The sequence below is a fragment of the Natator depressus genome, chromosome 3 (assembly GCF_965152275.1).
Source record: "Natator depressus isolate rNatDep1 chromosome 3, rNatDep2.hap1, whole genome shotgun sequence".
Classification (NCBI taxonomy): domain Eukaryota; kingdom Metazoa; phylum Chordata; order Testudines; family Cheloniidae; genus Natator; species Natator depressus.
This window is the reverse complement of record NC_134236.1, coordinates 184952759-184972832: the sequence shown is the minus strand read 5'-3', so window position 1 is coordinate 184972832 and position 20074 is coordinate 184952759. Positions and strand designations below refer to the sequence as shown.

The 20074-nt window shown below is 42.2% G+C and overlaps 1 protein-coding gene across 10 annotated transcripts in view; it reads left to right on the top strand.

Annotated features, from left to right (window-relative positions):
- Positions 1-20074, top strand: part of CCDC88A (coiled-coil domain containing 88A) — a 363848-nt gene that overhangs the window by 298622 nt on the left and 45152 nt on the right. For 9 of the 10 annotated variants that reach the window (XM_074949474.1, XM_074949473.1, XM_074949477.1 and 6 more), the window contains exons 17-22: positions 3624-3765; positions 5526-5702; positions 6452-6613; positions 15355-15632; positions 15871-16014; positions 17422-17608. In XM_074949474.1, the coding sequence (XP_074805575.1) occupies positions 3624-3765; positions 5526-5702; positions 6452-6613; positions 15355-15632; positions 15871-16014; positions 17422-17608 (1090 nt within the window). The remainder of the gene's footprint in view (positions 1-3623; positions 3766-5525; positions 5703-6451; positions 6614-15354; positions 15633-15870; positions 16015-17421; positions 17609-20074) is intronic. The other variant, XM_074949470.1, reaches the window with a different exon arrangement.

The following is a 20074-nucleotide window of genomic DNA, read 5'->3' as shown; positions in this document are numbered from 1 at the left end:
GATTCTCTCCATACCTCTTCAGGTCCTCATTTCCCAGGATTGGTGGCTGGACCATCACACGATTTGTGAGAGAGTACCCTTTTCACGGCCCCAACCTTCGATGTCGGTGGTTTTGGACACATTGGTGCTGGGCTGGGGAGCCCACTTAGCGCCTCTCAGGACTCAAGGCCTTTAGTCTCCAAAAGAACGCTCTCTCATTATCCTTCCTGTCTCACATTGTGAACAAAGACGTATTGGCTGTCCGGGACAATATGACTGCCATGTTTTACATCAAGAGACTGGGTGGGGCACGTTCTTTCCTGCTGTCCCAGGAAGCAGTTAATCTGTGGGAATTCTGCATAGCACATTCAATCCACCTCAAGGCTTCTCCCTCCTGGGAGTGCAGAACCAACTGGCATTTCACCTTAGCCGGTCTTTCTCCATTCACCACAAGTAGTCCCTTTGGCTAGATATCACAAGGGACATTTTCCAACAGTGGGGGATTCCCCAGAGAGATCTGTTTGCTACCCAAATCAACAGGAAATGCCACCAGTTCTGTTCCCTGTGAGGCCACAGCCCAGGGTCTCTCACAGATGCTTTCTTGCTACTGTGGACAGATCAGCTGTATTACGCGTTTCCTTCTATCCCACTAGTTCACAAGGTTCTGATGAAGATCAAGCAGGACTAGGTCATTCTCATAGCCCCAGCAATGCCCAGGCAACATTGGTTCGCCACCCTGTTAGGCCTCTCAGTGGAGGGCCCTGCTCCCGTTTCCTTTATATCCAGACCTGATCTCCAAGGACCATGGTCGGTTGCTCCATCCGAACCTCAGCTCTCTTCATCTGATGGCCTGGAAGCTCCATGGCTGAATCCTGAAGAGCAGGTTTGCTTGGAGCAGGTTCATCAGGTCCTGCTAGGTAGTAGGAAGCCCTCCACCAGGGCTACTTACTTTGCAAAATGGAAGCAGTTCTTCATCTGGTCTTCCCAGCATGGAATTCTACCCTTGAGTTCTTCATTGCAAGTTATATTGGAGTACCTGTTGCATCTGAAACAGCAAGTCTTGGCTATTTCTTCTGTCAAGGTCCACCTTGCATGATATCAGCCTTCCATCCCCCAGTCAACAGGCAGTCTGTCTTCTTTCATGTGGTAGTTATCCATTTCCTTAAGGACCTAGAGAGGTTATACCCTCAGGTTAAAGATCCCATTCTTCCCTGAGACCTAACCTCGCCTTATCAAAGCTTATGGGTCTTGGGTCACCTGCTTGAGCTGCTGGTGACATACTCATTAACTCACCTCTACTGGAAGGTGGCCTTTTTAGTGGCCATCACTTCAGCCAGAAAGGTTTCAGAGATGTGTGGCTCACGTCAGAACCCCCATACACAGTTTTCTTCAAGGATAAGGTACAATTGTGTCCACTCCCTGCTTTTCTCCCAAAAAGGTTTTCGCACTTCCATTGCAGTCAAGCAATGTTCCTTCCAGTTTTCTTCCCAAAACCACATGAGAATAGGGAGGAGCAACGGCTACACTCTCTAGATGTTAGAAGGGCCCTAATGTTCTATATAGAATGGACTACGTTGTTTCATAGATCTACCCATCTGTTCATAGTGGTAGCAGAGAGGATCAAGGGATTCCCTATCTCCACTCAGAGAATCTCGTCCTGGATCATATCATGCATTTGCATGTGTTATAAGTAGGTAGGAGTTCCGTCTCCAGCTAACCTGACTGCTCATTCCACAAGATCACAGGCCTCCTGAGCCACTTTCCTAGTGCAAATCTCTATTCAGGACATCTGCAGTGTGGCAACCTGGTCATCAGTGCACACGTTCTCAGCACACTATGCCATCACTAAGATTAAGATTTTGTCACAGGTATTTTTAGTAAAAGTCATGGATAGGTCTGACTGCAAAACCAGCAACAAACACAAATTCATGGAAGCTCACGACCTGTCCGTGACTTTTAGTAAAAATAGCCGGGGAGGGGGACTAATAGTGAGAGCCCCACTGGGGGCTGACCACCAGCCATTGCTCCGGCCTTGCTGCTGCTCCTGCGGTGGGGGGCTGACTGAGCCCGGATCGTGGCTCCAGCCCCAGGGGCCGCTGCTCTTGTATCAATGGCTGAGCCCCAGCCCCAGGGGCTGCTGCTCCTGTCCCTGGCCACTGCTCCTGCGGTGTGGGCTGATCGCCAGCTACTACTCTGGCCCCAGCACTGCTCTTGGATGGGAGCTGACAGCTGGTCTAGTCCCGCCACTGCGGCAGGCTGAGTCAACCGAAGAAGTCCTCTTAAAGTCAAGTAATCCGTGATCTCTGAGACAGCCATTACCCAACAGGCTGTCAGCATGTCCATGAACTCTGAGCCTCTCTCCTTGTAACGGGGTCATGACTCACCACCGCTGGCACCTCCAGGTATTAGCTCTTGTCAGCTGCGGAGCACTCTCTGTGTGTGGTGTCTCGCCTGTTGTCTGCTCTGCTGATTTGGGAACCGCCTTGCTCCCCGCTCGGCATTCAGGACATTGCCCTCTGGCAGTGCCCACTACTCCATTCTCACCCCCTTCCAGGGGGCGGGGGATAACAACAGTCCTTCGGCTTGCACCTGCCTCAGTGGCCAAGCACAACCCCAAAGTCTAGCCCCTCACCTCAGGGCAAGTTGCAGTCTGTCTCGGCCAGACTCCCCTGTGGGCAGGTGCAGGGGAAGGGGGGGACCCAGGCCCACCCGCTACTCTAGGTCCCGACCCAGTGACTCTTTACCGGCAGCCTCTCTCTCCCCTCCTTCGCACCCCTCTTGTCCATCTATCTTCCCTGGGCCACTTCCCCTTTGCACCTTCTCGACCCTTTTTAGTAGGGGCTACAGCCTGGCATGGAGCTCTCCTCTGCTCCCCTGAGACTGCCCAACACTGCTCTGTCCAAGGTGCTACCTCTTTAGCTCAGGAGCCAGTCCTCCTCCCTTGCTAGTCAGGGAGAGACTGTCCTCTCCTTTGCTAGGCAGCCCTTATTTAGGGCCCAGCCCAGCCCTGATAGGCTGCCTCTTCTTTTGCCCTGATTGTCTCTCCACAGGCCTTTGCTGATTGGAGGCTGGTCTGCGTAGCCGCTCTGGCCTGTTCCAGCCCTTTTTCCTATGGAGTGGGGCAGCCGCCACACTACACTCATATACAACTGCTTGCAAGTCACTTACATTGGAATGGACATGTGCAAGCACTCGAAAAAGAAAAAACAGTTACTAACCTTCCGTAACTGTTGTTCTTCGAGATGTGTTTCACATGTCTATTCCAAGACCCACTCGCCTTCCTCTCTTAATGTAGTTAGCTGGAAAGAAGGAACTGAGGGGGTGCAGGTTGGCAAGTCCTTTCTACTGGTGCTATGAGTGTGCGACACCAGAGGGTGCCAGAGCCGACCCAGCAGTTACCACAGGGGAAAAATTTCCGGCAACTAGGCTTGGGCCACACACACACCTACATTGGAATGGACATGTGCAATCCATCTCAAAGAACAACAGTTACAGAAGGTTAGTAACCATTTTTTTCAAGAGGACTATATTCACCCAGAATTTTAAAATATGTATGTCATTTAAAAAAAATGTCTCAAAGAATTTTTTTTCTTTCTTGAAATAGGAGATAATAAAAATATATATTTTTAAATGTCATTGAGTAGTAGGTACAAGCTTTTGGAGTCAAAATTAGAGTCTACATTAAAGAAGTCTCTAGAAATAAAAGAAGAAAAAATTGCGGCTTTGGAAGCTCGTTTAGAAGAGTCAACAAATTTAAACCAGCAGCTGCGCCAGGAACTTAAAACAGTAAGGAAAAAATGACATGACCATTTTTTTCCTCAGATTATAAAATTCTTGAACACCATTCTTATTTTCCAATTTTATTTGCAGTTTATAATGACATTCTTACAAAATTAAGTGCACTTGACAAAATAATTCACTTCTCTCTCAAAATACTTAAGCTTCAGAAGTAGTGCATTCTATATTACAAGACACAGGAAAGCTTGTCTGTAATTTTCTGAGCACTAAATTTTCAAAAACTCACGTTACATAAGAATTCAGATCTTTGTTCAGTAAAAATATTAGAATGGTGATTCATGATGGAGGTCTTGAATTTCTCGACAAGACTTGGTGTGTGTGAGGAACAGTGTTTAAGAACAAATTATTTACTGAGTTTAGACCTTAAGACAACAGTTTTATGTCTTCAGCATTGCTAATTCTTGTGAATTTATCTCAAGAGCTACAGTTTTTGCAGTATTTTCTGTTCAATGTCATGTACAGTGGTTTTCCGTTGAAGAATTATGGGTGAACAATTGTTGCAATTGAAACTAGAGGCTGCATTTCCTTGACTTACTGATTAGTCCAGTGTCTCAGCTGCTTGCTCTGCACTTCTGTGCATGTTCAGAATCCTGCAGAGTCCAGCAAGGCAAGGAGAGCAGCAGGAGTCAGACTAGAGACACCAGCCAGTGGCAACTCCAAGACACGATCAATTCCCACAGGAAAGATGGTGATTGAAGAGGGTCACTTTGAGGAGGGGTATCCCTGTTCCCACCCATCTTCAGCTTGCATTTTTCTCCACACTGCTGCTGAAATAGTGTATGTAGGTGATAGTGGGGAAGAGGACAGGAAGCAGTGCTCGTTAAGGTAGGAGAAAATGCCAGAGAAGGGAGCCAAAACAATACAATGCCCAGTGGAGAGGCAGAGGATGATGTTTGGGGAAGGCCAGAAGTACTCAATGGAGAGGTGGTGGGAAACAGAATAGGGACCTGACGGTAGTACCCAGAAACTGTCTGGAAGGGAAAGTGCATTTATTGGGGAGAGTTCAGAGAATCTTTGCCTCCATCAGTCAGGAAAAAGAAGAGGGGAGACCCTCTCAATTTCTGTTGCATTTTGTCTGTGTTTTCATCCAAAAATCCATACACAAGGGAGAGCAGAGGGTGATCTCTAAGACTTTATAAAAGAAATCCCAAAAGCAAACCAAAAAGGAATATTGATATTTTTACAGAATGCATGATTTTCAAGCCAATCTCATGACTTTTTTTGGCTTGGATCATAATTTTTGAACTCACAGAGTTGGCAGGACTGTGTCTTCCAGATAAGAGTTAAAATAAGTGATAAGACAGGTTGTAACTAGGAGTTACATCATGGGCCAAGTCACAGAGCTTTGATTGTGGGTAAAAGAGAAAAATGCAGTTGAACTCAGGGCTTGATTTGGGGTACAAAGGATCCTCACTTCCCAAGAAATCTAGAATTTAGTGATAAAACTTTAAACATTTGGAATGGGATGGTCATCTATGAAATTTACCCATCTAGATTTTTACACTTGTATAATTAATTTGAGGTACAATTGAGTGCACAAAAGATACATATGTCAAACATGCTCTTCTGGCAGTTTCATGTTTTATATTTATATAGTATGTGTAAACTCCCACAGTTAAATTCACAATTATAAGTATTGACAATATTCATTGAGTTTCTTGTCCTGTGCAAATTACATTCACACATAGTTAAACAAAGAGTTGGGAGGTTATATTTTCAATTTTTGTAATTGTCTTAATTGATTTTAGGTGAAAAAAAACTATGAAGCCCTGAAGCAAAGACAAGAGGAGGAAAGGATGGTACAGAATTCTCCTCCAAGAACTGGTGAAGAAACCCAGTCTGTCAATAAATGGGAAAAGGAAAATCAGGAAACTACTAGAGAACTATTGAAGGTTAAAGATAGATTAATAGAAGTAGAAAGGAATGTAAGTTGTTTTAATTTTACTTGTTTAATGTGACGTGAGAGTGAGGTGGCCAAAGTAAACACGTGAGTTAACAAACATGGGTTTTCTAGCTCAGCCAGTAGAGGCTCATGCTTTTACTCCCAGGAGTGTCACATTACAAGTGATGGCCCCTGTGGAGATTTAATCGGGATAGACCCCCTGACACTTAGGATGAACTTCCATGGCCAGGGTGAATGTGTAATCCACACTTACACAGTATGACTCTGTCCTTCTCTAGGGGCTGAACCACATAGCGCTTTATGGGTCTCCTACAGTCTTTGCATTGTCAGACCTGAATCTTTTAGCTCAAATAGCAGAGGCTTATAGTTTTAGAACCAGAGGTTCAGGGTTCAGTCTCTGCTGCTAATGACACGTCCATGGGTGTCACATACAAACAGGGATTTGAGTGTAAGACAGTAATTGTACTAGCGCCATTTGAATGTCTAGTTTGGGGCCAGTTTTGAAAATGTGCCCTCCCTCCATCCCTGTATGAATATCTCAGGTTAGTGTGGCCACTACATTCATAAGCAAAAAACAGATAAATTAATAACAGTGTGGAAGCTTTATCTCACAATTGCTTCTCTCTTGTGATTTTAATGGAAACCCATAACTTCATCTTACTTGTATTTAAAATAAATAATCTTCTTTTTAGGTAAACTAACCTAAAATATAAACAATGTCCTCTTGATATGCATGATTCTTCTATCTTTAACCTTTTTTTCTTTTTTAAGAATGCTACCCTGCAGGCAGAGAAACAAGCACTGAAAACTCAACTAAAGCAACTCGAGACCCAGAACAATAATCTACAAGCTCAGATTCTATCACTTCAGAGACAGACTGTTTCTTTACAGGAGCAAAATACAACCTTACAAACTCAGAATGCCAAGCTGCAGGTTACATTTTATATTTTACTTTTATCATCCGATTCAAAATAAAGGTAGATTTTTTTCAAGTCAGAGCTTTGCTATAAACTGTTTGGCACTAGCAATCACAATTTCAGTTGACATGGAAATCAAAGCACCTTGCACCATTTCTAGTTTGCACTAATAACAGTCAGTCATAAATTGCTACAACAAGATATTAACATCATACATTTATCATATTTAAAACCCTTGGAATTTATGCACAGGAACTAAGTGTACTTTGTCAGCCTCCTTCCACACCCTTTCTTTTACGTTCTTAACTTCTGCCTTCTGGTGATGTAAGCAGTTAAAGCACCCTGAGCACTAATATTAGGTGAGATACTCTTTAATATTTTCTTAAATGAGTTAGAAGTAATGAAGTGTAAATTGACACAGTACTAAAAGAGGAAAGATTGTGAACACACTGAATGAAAATGTAGAGAAGTGGGCCAAAATTAATAGGAGATTTAATTCAGATAAGTGCAATGTAATTTGCTCAGAAAAAAATAAAGCCATATGCTTTGGTCCTGGGAGCTATGAAAACAAAATTAACATTCACAAAGATACCCTAAGGAAATCAAAGCTAAATTGCCATCCCTCCCAGGCTACCTATGCTTTCAAATACAGTTTCTCCAATAAATGAATTCCTCTTGCAAATGGATCTTATGTTTTTTAGGGCTCCAAGGATCAAACAGCTTTAGGGAGTACATACAAAGCTCTCAATTAACAAGATATTGTGAACAAATTGCTACCATTCTTAGAAAGGCCACTGCAGTTCTAATATCCCTCCAGACCCCCATAAAGAAAAATAATCTGAACAGAAGGGAAAAGGAATTTAATAACTAGGAAGTAGTTCCTGTTTGGTTTCAAATTGAAACCATGTATCCTTTTCCATATCGTCTTACAGGATATCATAAAAGATGACTGGGAGTTCACAGCTACATTGAAGAGTCTAGGAAAATAGGCCAAAAAGGACCACAACATACATCAGTTGAAATCTGACGTAGTTTCATTGCAATGGCAGATTTGGCTTTATCCTCCTTGGTGAAGGACACTCCCAGTGAATTGGATTTCTTCCATAAAGTCGCCTGGACATAAGAATTAGACTTCTCCCTCCACAGGAATTATGAAGCTACATCAGCCACCATGAAAGCCTCAGCCGTTTCTGTTTGTTTTGCCTGGCCAATCCTGGTATAGATACATTCTCTTGTAGACATTACACTCAGAACTAAGAAAGGATACAGCCTAAGGGCCTCTCTCTGGAAAATCTCCCATGTGGCTGCCTTTGTTTTGGATCATCACTTGAAACCTTCATCCCTTGTTCTTATTTAGAGCAATGGGATACAATGCACTCTCTTACAGGCACATGAAGTTCCATGGATCTCAACTAAACAACTTACAGAGGCTTCAAAATACTTACTGCCCAGAGGCAACCTCTTTAGAGAATCTATGGGAAAATAGGTGAATCATCAGAAATGACCAAGAGAGCCTTGACCCCTGCTATTATACATTACAGAAAGTAAAAGCCTTATTTTAAGCCTAACCAATCATTTCCGGTATTTAACACTAACAAACACAGCATATAGAGACAGCAGTTACACAAGAAGATATAATTAAACCAGAAAAGGCTGAAACAAGTGAATTCTCAGATCAGCTCTCAGCCTCCTCAGAACACACTGAATGACTCCCTTCCTAGCCCTAGTCCAAAATGAACAGCAAATTGGTATCAGACTCCTTTAATTTGTGAATTGATGACTGCTGTTGACTTTGAACAAATAAGTTCTGGGCGTAGTCCAGAGAAGATATACAATAGTAGTATTAGAAGCAGCATTACCCCTCCTTGGATGACCTGATCAGGGTTCTATCCAGAGAGAAAGCAGAAGCAAATTACCTGAAATCCAAGCAGCTTCTGGAACATTATAGTTAGATAAAGAGAAGAAAAAATGTAATATCCCCAGTACATTTTCATCATTCTTTTGGTTATGAAGATAAATCCAATGAGGCACAAGGAGATCATCTCCAGGGAATACCAGAAAAAGATTAAGTGGTCTATAAAGGAAGTAAAAGTTGCTGAAGAAATGTCATTTTCTGCCCTACTAAACATGTTGGGATTGTTAGTATCTTCAATAGACAATCTGCAGTGTGCCAGGATACATACGAGAGCTCTCCAGCTCTGTTATCTTTTCCACATCCCATCCTACTCCAGCCTGTTGTGAAAATCAAAGTCATATGGATTGTATCTATCTCCTTCAGTTGGCTGATGAAAAAGGATTTAGCCTCAAAGAGGCAGTCAGCAAGTGAGTTGGAACAGTAATCACAACAGACATCAGTCTAGGAGGTTGAAACTAGGAGGGTGCTTTCAGAAACTGACAATTCCGGGATCACGTCTGCAGAAGAGAGAAAGCATAGTATTGACTGGCTAGAGCTCAGAGTAGTCAGTTATGGTCTCAAAGCATTGACCTTCTCTCTAGGCAGTAGACATATGTTGGTTATGACCATACCATTTAAGAAAAAAGCTCTGCTCATGTTGACTTGAGAAGAACAAAACTTCTTGTTGCTGTGCATCCTGTACCTCAAGGGAAATTGAAAAAGATAGATTGGCTCTGCAAACAAACATTAACTCAAGTGGAATAGAGTCCACACTCAGAAATATTCTCATCCCTGGTCCGTTTATTTGGCAGATCAGTGATGGACCTGTTTTCTTCCAGAAACAAGAAGGCATCTTGCTATTTCTGTAGGTGACTGAATCCAGAGGCTGAAACAACATAAACATTCAGAACTGGCCAAGTTCTTGTCTCTATGCCTTCTCCTTTTCTGCAGCCCAGTGTCTCCCATAATTCTGATAAAGGCTCTTGCCCTCCTGTGTGCGGTTTCTGGTTCAAAGCTACAGCACAGCCTATGCTAGCCATGCCTCCTTCTCGTGCTTGCTGCCAGATCTTCTGACTCCACGGCAGCGGTCAAGTGGTGGTTTGCTTCACTCCCTTGCTTTTTTTAAAAAAAAAAATATTTTTAGCCATTTTTCAGGCAGTTAAAGCCTTTTTATTTGCTTTCAAACCTTCTCACCACTTCCTGGTTCCGGTTCTGAGCAGTGTGGTGGCAACAACCATATGAAATCTCCACTGCAGTGCCTTCCTGCCAAGCTGCTGTGCCCCCTTTGAGGCCTGGCAGAACAACCGTTCAAGCACTGGGCAAAATCCAAAAGGTGCTCCGTATATGAGATACGTTTCTCAGGCTCAGCATAAGGTAAAAAATTGCCACGCCTGCATGCAGCTGACCATATTTCTGCTAGGACACAGGGCTCTAAGTCAGACAAGTTGGAGCCTCTCTACACCACCCCCTGAAGTAGCTGCAACTACACAGAAAAACCTGACCAAGAGACATAGAGTAGGCTCTGAGGACTAGGAGAACTTCATCCAAATGAAATGACTCAGGGTACGTCCAGGGCAACAAAGAACCATAAAGATGAGAACTTTCTGGGCTACTGGTTCCCCCCACAAGTCCTGAAGTGGGTCTTAGATTCCCTGTGGAGAGAAGCAGAAGCAGGAGAACTACACAGCTCTTTCCTCGCACTGTGACTCAGGCAATTCTCATGATACTCTGGGGGTAAATCCTCCCAAAATGGCAAAAGCAAATGTGTCCTTTGCAAGGCAGGGATTATTATTGTTAATGAACAAGTAAGGTGAGAATCAGGAGTTAAACCTCTTCTCCTATGCCTTCTTCCCCTTAGGGAGTGTTTATCTTCACAGAGTCTCTCTCTCAGTGCTCTGTACCATACTTACCACCCCTTCCCCAACTTGCAGCATGTCTGGGCGTGATGAGAAGCCTGTGCCTCCTGTGCAGCCTTGCCTCAGGCTGCAGCCTAATGGAAATTGTGCCAGTGTGGATTTCAGCCCAAGGACTATCTATGTGCCAGGGAAAGGGGCTAAAATTTGAGACAGCAGCTTACAGTCTGTGTCTCTATCCCTCCCCTGCTCTGCAGGCTGGCTCCACATTAAAGTCTAGAGCACTTCAGGCAGTCTGTGACCAGAACAGAGGCTCTTGAGAAATCCACTCCCCATGAAGCTGCACCTTCTTGGGATTACAGAGGGGTAAGTGAGAAATCCCTTCCCATGTTCAAAATGATCTTGATTTCCTGAGTAAAGCTCCAAACGGTTCTAGGTTCCTTGTACAGCACTTACTTGGGTGCTCACCAGCCAGGGGGAGCAGGCAGGGCACTTTCAGGCTCATGAGGACAACTCTCAACTATTTGCACATTTGAGGTATGTGTACCAGTACCCCTCCTCTGTTGTCCGGTTTCCCAGACCAAGATGAATAGTATACTACCCTATCCCCATCGTAAACATCCATGGAAGAAGTACCACACCTACCAAACAAACCTCACACCAACAATTTACATAGCTTTTTTAAGACAGGATGTCAGTGAGTGGGCTGTAAGGAATGTATAAATATTAATAACCTATCTTTCCTTCCAAACATAATTACGACACATTTTCCCATTGATGCCTCCTTTGAGGGCATCATTACGTCCAAATAAGGTCACCTGATTAAACCAAATGTTAAACTAAAATGTTTATATCTATTTAGTCTATCTAATCTATCTATAAAACAAAGAAATTTCACAAATTTTGGGAGCCTAAGGTTAGTGCAGCCAGAGTTCTACCGGTGAAAGAAAGTCACACCTTCAGACCCCATAGACCATAAGAATGATGATACACTACTCAGCAATTTCAAAGCCTCATCTATAGTTGTTCAGACCAAAAGCTTTTCATATCTTTAGTAGAAAGCTTACTTTGTTGTAAACAAGTGGCTCAACTTCTGGGGTATGATCCTTGATTCAAATGAGATGTCTTGGGTCCTGTCTTGGTAAAGCCCTTGATGTGATTTGTGATGAGCAATGGATTCTAATTTGGTGGCTACAAGGATGTCATGTTACATCCATGAATAGTCATTGTTCATTCTAAACTGATATTTTGTGCATCCAAACTTACAGGTGAAGAATTAGTGGGAGAAACATTAGAGAAATTAGTAACTGAGACTGCAGAGAGGCCTCAGCCCTGACTGTCAAAGTCTACAGCAATCCAGGTTGCTACCAATACAGGATACCCAAGAAAGGAGTCTGATACCCTGGCAAGGGGAAAAAATCTGGAGCAGAAGTTTCTAAGGAAACCTAGATTAATTTTCCTCCAAACCAACAAAATTCTGAGCATAACACAGACTCTTCCTTTTGATCCATCTTCTGCACCTACAGTCTTAGGTGGTTGGTAGTGGTCACAGCAAGGCACAGTGGACTCTGGATTGCTTCCAAGTGCCTGACTTTGCAATAACACCAAGAAAAGCTCCCTGATTCCCTCAGCAAACATAGTTCAGTGGGAGTGGAGACAGACACTTCAGTGATGAAGATGAACCCATTGCTAGACAGATTCCAGAAGATCCAGTATCTGATATTCATGCTGAACAAATGCTGGCGGCCAAGAGCCTCTGTTCTGTCTAGCCACTGGGCCTTTTTGTCTCGCACATACGGGTCTCCCCATAGGTGAGGTCACATATCAGGTGTCTCCAGTCTTTCTTCTGAGAGAATGGGACCATTGCCTGGAGCGAATGTAAGACCAGTTACTGGTTCCCAGTCAGGTTCTAGCTTTCCTAAGATGATGGCTGGCCATAGAGAATGTCTTTAGGGGTCTTCCCATATGCCTTCCCGGTTTGCAGGTTCTCACAACAGACACTTTTCTGAGGGATGGGGAGCACTTCTGGGAGCCAGAATGACATAATGAATCTGGAGTTCTGGGAAAAGGAGCCTCAGCATCAAGCTCTTGAAGCTCACAGCTGTCAAACTAGCTCTACTGAGATTCCAGAGCTACCTAGAGGGCAAGAACGTCTTGTTCCAACCAGACAACATGACCACAGCTACATACATAAACAATCAAGGGTGAACAAGGAGTGTAGCACTACATGCAGAAGTGATGGAATGAGCAGACAAAACTCTCTGTTCTCTAAAGACAATACACGTGAAAGGAGAGCTGAACCAAAAGGCAGACTGAGAGCACTAAAGACTTATATCAGGCTTACAGAATCCACAAGGAGATTGGGCTTCCTGTTCATTTCCTTTGATCTTGAGCTGCTTAGGGCATCCAAACTATCTCTTACTAGATTAATTAGATTTACAGCTTTGAGGCAAACAAGCCATCTGGGGCGCACCTGTTCCTGAAGGAATCAAGGCACATTTACAAGGCCCATTGCAACCTCATGGGCCCAGAAAGCATGTGCTTCCACCACAGATATCTCTAGGGCAGCCACATTGCCATCGGCCAACACCTCTATCAAACATTATAAGGTGGACTTTCTGTCTCTACAGAGCACTCCTTGGACAGGAAGGTGCTGCAAGTGGTGGTCCAGACATAACCTTGCCATTTGAGCAGTTCAAAAAAGTGTGTCTTTCCTGTTTTTTATGTTCACTTTGTATCTCTCCCTTCTCCTGTTCACTGCTTGTCATATGAATCAGAATTGTGGGAGATGCTGGGCTGCAGAATGGAAAATTTCTAAGCTGATCATTTCCTTTCTGCTAGCAGCGTCTCCCACAGTTCTACCCAACCTGTATGGCTTCACCACTACAGGTCAGCATTTTATTTGGATAGTTGCTTCTTATGTAGTGGCCTGCTGTACATGGTTAATTGGTTGGCACTGAAATTATTGTTACTAATCATTGTCTAGGAGTTTTTTTCACAGCTTGGAATGAATCATCAGGCAGCAAGCAGGCAAAGGGCTGTGCTGTAGCTTTAAATCACCTCCAGAAACTTCACACAGGAGAGGAATAGCCCATACATATCAGAATTGTGGGGATGCTTTTAGTAGAATGAAAATTATTGGGTACGAAATTTTCCATTTTGCAAATCCCAAGGACTATACAGAAAAAGGGTCGGGGGGAGGGGGAAGAAACAATGGTAATATTGATAGCCCCTTATAGGTGGAGGAGTACATGATGGTTCTCTGACCTGCTCAATCTAGCTTGTGAGCCACTAATATGCTTACTCTGCAGACAAGTTATTGTCTCTGGGACCAACCCTGTATCCAGATCCGGACGGACAGAACCTAGCTGCTTGGATTTTGAAGGAAAGTATCTTAGAAAAGAGGTAGCACAGGCAACAAATAAGACATACTCCAAAACTTGGCTAAGATTCAGGTACTGCTGCAGATGTCAAGCTGTGTCCCCTACATGAGCAGAAGTTAAACATATCTTAGAATTTCTCCAAGAAAGCCTCAATATGGGCTTCAAAGCCATCACTCTTTAAGGCCAAATATCCATATTAGCAAGTATTCTGTATTTGAAAGAAGAAAAATGTCTGTATATCTGAACATCAGATGCTTCTATGGGAAAGCCTTTCTGTTACGTTCTTCATACTGTCACAATCTAGCCCTTGCTGTACTAACTGCACCCTTTGGAACCTAGGAAGGAATTGTTAAATTCCATTTAAAACATGGGTGGCTGATTCATCTACCACAGAAGTCCCCTCAAAAGGATCTCAGTACTGTGTGTTCCTTTTGGACAGAGCAGGCCTTTGAATGTTAAGTTGGTTCTTCCTCAAATTAATTTCCATCTTCAATACATATCAAGAAATAGTCCTTCTGTGCTTCTACCCGAAGCCTTCCCACCCACGGGAGAGTTCTAATTCACACTTGATGTTAGTATATATCCTGAAGTAATGGCAAAGTGTACTAAACCCCTTATGAAGTCCAGGGATTAAACTGAGTATTTCAGAGGCATACAAAATAAAGAGTCTTACACCTCTGTCAAACCTCAGGGCCCACGCCTTAAGGGCAATGATGCAATAGTGACTTTATGGGTAGAAAAATTGTATGCCTCCATGGGAAGATCTTCAAGGCAGCCACTTGTTCTTCAGTGCATCCTGTCTCCAAATTTTATAAATTGGACATCCATTCATCAGCTGCCATTATTTTTGACAGAAGGGCGCTCTGCAGTGTAGTTTCTCAGTAAAAGAGAATGAACACAGTTTCACTTAGGTGCTATTGATTTAACTTTATTTCCATTTCCCCACTCTAGATGGACACTGTTGATTGAAATCCCATTGTAATGGATCTCTGGAATACAATGAAGAATAGAAAAAACATGCATGCTTACCTGAAAATTTCCTTTCTTCAAGTAATAGTCACAGTTCTGACTCATCTGTTCAAAGGATTTCTAGTGATCAGATAGTGATAAACATTGGTATCCAAAACATTTTTTAATAGACCTGTCAACCTCACTGCTTAAAAGTCGGAAAGAATCTTTCTTCAGGAAAGCATTTAAGAAGAGGCATGAAGTTAAGCACACAATTAAATGCTTTCCTGAATAGAAATGAACTTAACCATATGCTTAAATGCTTTCCTGAATTGTGGCCATAATGACTTACCTAAGGATGTACCACTTGAAACTAAAATATACCATTTAAATTAAGTATCAGGTAAAATTATTACCCTTAAGGTGTGTTAGATAATAGGATAACTTGGCTAATGAAGTTGTTGAAGTCACTGAAGTATTCATAAGTATATTAGATTTAAAAAAACATTTAATTAATTTTGAGGCCAGTCCTTCACTACGGGGAGTTAGACTAGATTAAAGGACCTAAAGTCCTTTGTTACCTTAATAACTATAGTATGCTAATCCCCACTTTCATTGTTGATGATACTAAATTAAATGGAGTTTCCTTTATTTCTGATAACATTGTTTACAACTGCAGGTTGAAAATTCTACCCTTAATTCTCAAAGTACATCTCTTATGAATCAGAATGCACAACTGCTGATCCAACAGTCTGCCTTGGAAAATGAAAATGAATCTATACTCAAGGAACGAGAGGATCTGAAATCATTGTATGATTCACTGGTCAAAGATCATGAAAAACTGGAACATCTTCATGAACGTCAAGCTTCCGAATATGAATCTCTAATTGCCAAACATGGAAGCCTCAAGTCTGCACACAAAAATCTTGAGGTGGAACATAAGGACTTAGAAGATAGGTAAGCATAAATATGTAAGATGGATCTTGTGAGTAACATTAAAAATCTGCATTTCATAATAATACAAGAACATTGTTGTATAAATTAGGTTGAATAAAATGAATGTTTCTTAATCTGTCATTTAGATCTTAACTCCTTGAATAAATTTCTCCTTGTTCAAAATTGAAATTACATCCTTAGCTATTTTTATTAGTTCTAGAGGATATAACCAACATTTTTATATTAAACTTGTTTACAGGTACAATCAGTTACTGAAACAAAAAGTGCAATTAGAGGACTTGGAAAAAGTGCTCAAAGTAGAACAAGAGAAAATGTTGCAGCAAAGCAAAAAACATGAAACTGTAGCAGCAGAATACAAAAAACTTTGTGACGAAAATGATAGGTAAATAAAAAATCTGATACTTTATTTAGATTTAAATATATTATTAAATGAAAAAGCCAACATTTGTACAGTATTAAGGCTGCGGTTTTAAACTTGATAAAAGTCAAGAAATTCAAACTTGCATTTCCCACAGCAACCATAATTTAAGTTAATTTGCTCATGTGTAATATTTTGTATTATTGCATATAGTATATGCCTTTGTATATAAAGTATATTATTGCATATGGTATGTCTCCTCTGCATGGGCGTGTAGTCCAAGTCACAGTCTAACCCTGTGAAATGAGGGGCTTTTTAATGATTTCCTCCCCAACTTAGTTGTTGTACAACCCTGGTAGAGCTCCCCCTACCTGGATGCACATCAGGCTGCAGTGTTTTGAGCTGTACAAACTGGGTCTGTGTACCCTGAAGCTTCCCTTGATCTGAGTAGGTTTTAGGACTACACTTCCTATGCACAGACTGACTTTTACCTCTTCATGGAAATGAAGCCCCACTATCCAGTTTTCATAGGCTTCCTGAACCAGTACTGACCCACTTAGCCTCCCCAGTAACTTAAGCACACTCTTTCCAGAGCAACAACTTTAGAGGTGCTCTGAATTTACAATTCACCTCTTTGAGGACATGTGATAGTTATAAGCAAATAGACACACAGACTTTATGGGGTTCCTAAACACAATTGTTCTTTAGCTAGTACAAGAAATGTACAGATCTATCCAAAATAATAAAAATACATACACATTTCCCTGCGTCATTTTACTCATCACTCTTGAGCCTTCTTTGGGCTTAGGTCAGACTCCTGTAAAGAGTGAAGGATCCCACCTACTACACATGGCTTCTACTCCAAATAATGGAATGTCTCGCTCTCCTGTGCATCCAGTTTCCTTCTTTTTTTGGTCTGGTTCCACAGTTAAACAGGATCTAATGTACTACTGTAAACCTCAGCTTTGCTTTTATTGTCCTTTACTTGAGACCAGATTTGGATCCTAACTATGGTTACTTGATCTAAAAACAAAGTTTCACTTAAATCTTTTCCTTTTTTAACTGTATAGAAACTTTCAGCAGCCTTGTGTTCTTCCCAAGCATAGAGTTAAAATATGAAAGGTATTTCATTTTGAAAAGAAAATACTTGCCCACAATTTGAGTTCTATAATAATATAATTTCCCAGAAATCAATCACTCTTCCTATCTCTTAATGAGAATAGAATTTTCACAGAGTAGAATATCTTGATCTAACCAGACTGGTGACTAGAGGCTATTAATTAGTTCATATATTCTTCCAAAGAATGTGTGTCACTCATGTTACAAATAGCATGGAATTATGGAAGTTACATGCTGTAAACAAAATTCTGGTTAAAATATGTATTATCTTTTTATCTATATATATTCTTATATGACATCTTTTAATTACAGGCTAAATCATACATACAGTCAACTTTTGAGAGAGAATGAAGTTCTTCAAACTGACCATAAGAATTTGAAAAGCTTATTGAACAATTCCAAACTAGAACAAACACGATTAGAAGCTGAATTTTCTAAACTGAAAGAACAGTACCAACAACTGGATATTACATCTACAAAACTGAATAATCAGTGTGAGGTAAGTTAAAGTTTTTTAATCTCTTCTGTTAATACTTCAGTTACTATAGCATTGTAAATTCAGATAATATTATGCAATTTGCTAGATTTTATTAATGTATCTGCTTTTATAGGTAATCGGACGGTTCTAATATAACTGTTAAGAAGAAAAATGAACCTCCCTGTTTTTTGAGTGTTTGCTCATGTCCATTCCGCGTTAGGTGTGTGCACGCTGCGTGCACCGTTGCTGGAGATTTTTCCCTCAGTGGTATCCATCAGGCGAGCTCTAGTGCCCTGTGTTGCCACGTGCTTATGCCATCAGCCCTGCACGCTCTCAGTTCCTTCCTACCACCAGTGAAAGGTGCTGGAACAACTTCTCTTGCTTCAGCAAGGCACTTCTCGATGGTTTTCTTCTCTGTACCTTAGTTTATTAGTCTTAGTGTAGTTGTAGTGGCAGAGTTGTGTCTTTTGCCCTCCCCTTGAAGATCTGCCCAAATTAGACCAAGCCATAAGCCTCTGAAAAATCATTGCTATGAAGAATTTACAATCTAATGCAGTTACAGCGTCATAAAAACTGATTCATGAACCATAAAGCAGTGAACAAGATCTTTCTCAAGTGGGGTGCTAAGATCTTTATCACAAATTTTAGAGAAAGCTATCTGTGATCTTTTTCAGAAGGAAAACAAAACGTATTTGTTTATCTAACACCAAAGGCGTGCATGCCCTCCTGAGCTTTTAATTTAAATACCTGAAAGCAATCCATGTCAGTGGACAGGTTCTTGTTTCAACAGAAATAAAATAACCATACATTTGCTGCCTTCTACTGTTATAGAAACTTCCGGGTAAATTAGGAAGGACAAAGTTAGGCTTTGTCTACACTACAGAGTTTTGTCGACACAAGTTTTGCTGACGATCAGAAACCAGTATAATTACATTGCTTGTGCATCTTCACACAACACTCCTCCTGTCGGCAGAGCACATCCACACTTGGTGCTCTAGCATTGACAGAGAGAGCAGTCTGGGTAGCTATCACACTGTGCTACTCTCCACCTTCTGCAGCTAGGAGTTGTGGGAAGGCAGCATGGATTGCAGTGCATCAGGGGTGCAGGCTCAACATCCCATTATGCCGTTTTTTCTGTCCCAACATTCCCTGGGCTTTCAAGTGAGTTTCATGCCATTTTTCAGTGGCCCCTGCTTACTGTATAGCCGCCATCTCTGTCTGAAAGGATGGATCCTGGACTGCTGTCTACTGTTGAAAGGCACCTGATTTGCTGTGTGCCATGGAAAGAAACAACAGCAGGTTATTTTTGGCATTCACGGAGCAGCTGCACACGGTGGACCGTTGCTTTTGTGCTCAGGAAACAAGCACTGAGTGGTGGGATTGTATCATTATGCAGATCTGGGATGACGACCAGTGGCTCCAAAACTTTTGGATGCAGAAACCCACCTTCCTGGAACTGTGTGTGGAGCTCACCTTAGCACTGAAGCACAAGGACAACAAAATGAGAGCTGCCCTCTCGGTGGAGCATTGCGTGGTGATCACTTGTGGAAACTGGCAACTCCAGACTGCTACTGGTCAGTCACAGTCGTGAATCAGTTTGGAGTCGGGAAGTCCACCATTGGGGCTACATTAATGCAAGCTTGTAGGGCCATTAATCATATCCTGCTATGAAGGGCTGTGAATCTTGGCAATGTGTATGAAATAGTGGATGGCTTTGTGGCAATGGGATTCCCTAACTGCAGCAGGGTGATAGATGGCTCACATATCCCAATTTTGGCCCTGGACCATCTTGCGATGGAGTACATCAATAGAAAGGGATACTTCTCTATGGTATTTCAGGCGCTTGTGGATCACCGTGGCATTTCACTGACATGAACACAGGGTGTTCTGGGAAGGTGCATGACACATGTATCTTCAGGAGCACTGGCCTATACAGAAAGCTGCAAGCAGTGACTTTCTTTCCAGACCAGAAGATTCAAATGGGGGATGTTGAAATACCCAAAGTGATCCTGGGGAGACCCAGTGTACCCCTTACTCTCATGGCTCATGTAGCCTTACACAGGAAACCTTGACATCAGCAAGGAGTGCTTGAACAATAGGCTGAGCAGTTCCAGAATAACCATTGAATGTGCCCTTGGCAGATTAAAAGCACGCTGGGAGAGCTGTGCACTCCAAAATATTTGTGAGGCTAAGGGTGAAAAGTTTCTCCGAGGATGGAGTACAGAGGCAGATCACCTGGCAGCTGATTTTGAGGAGCCAGATACCTGGGCTATTGGAAAGGTACAATGGGGGGCTGTTGGAATCAGGGAGGCTTTGAGGCAATATTTGACAATGAGATCTAGTAAAGTGTCATTCTATACAGCACTCTGCCATGCTTTGTTAACTTGCCACCTAGCATGAACATTTTGATAATTCCTGACCATGATTTGTACTCAGCAAATGATCAGATTGCCACTGTGATTCCAGCAGCAACCACCATGTGTAGGA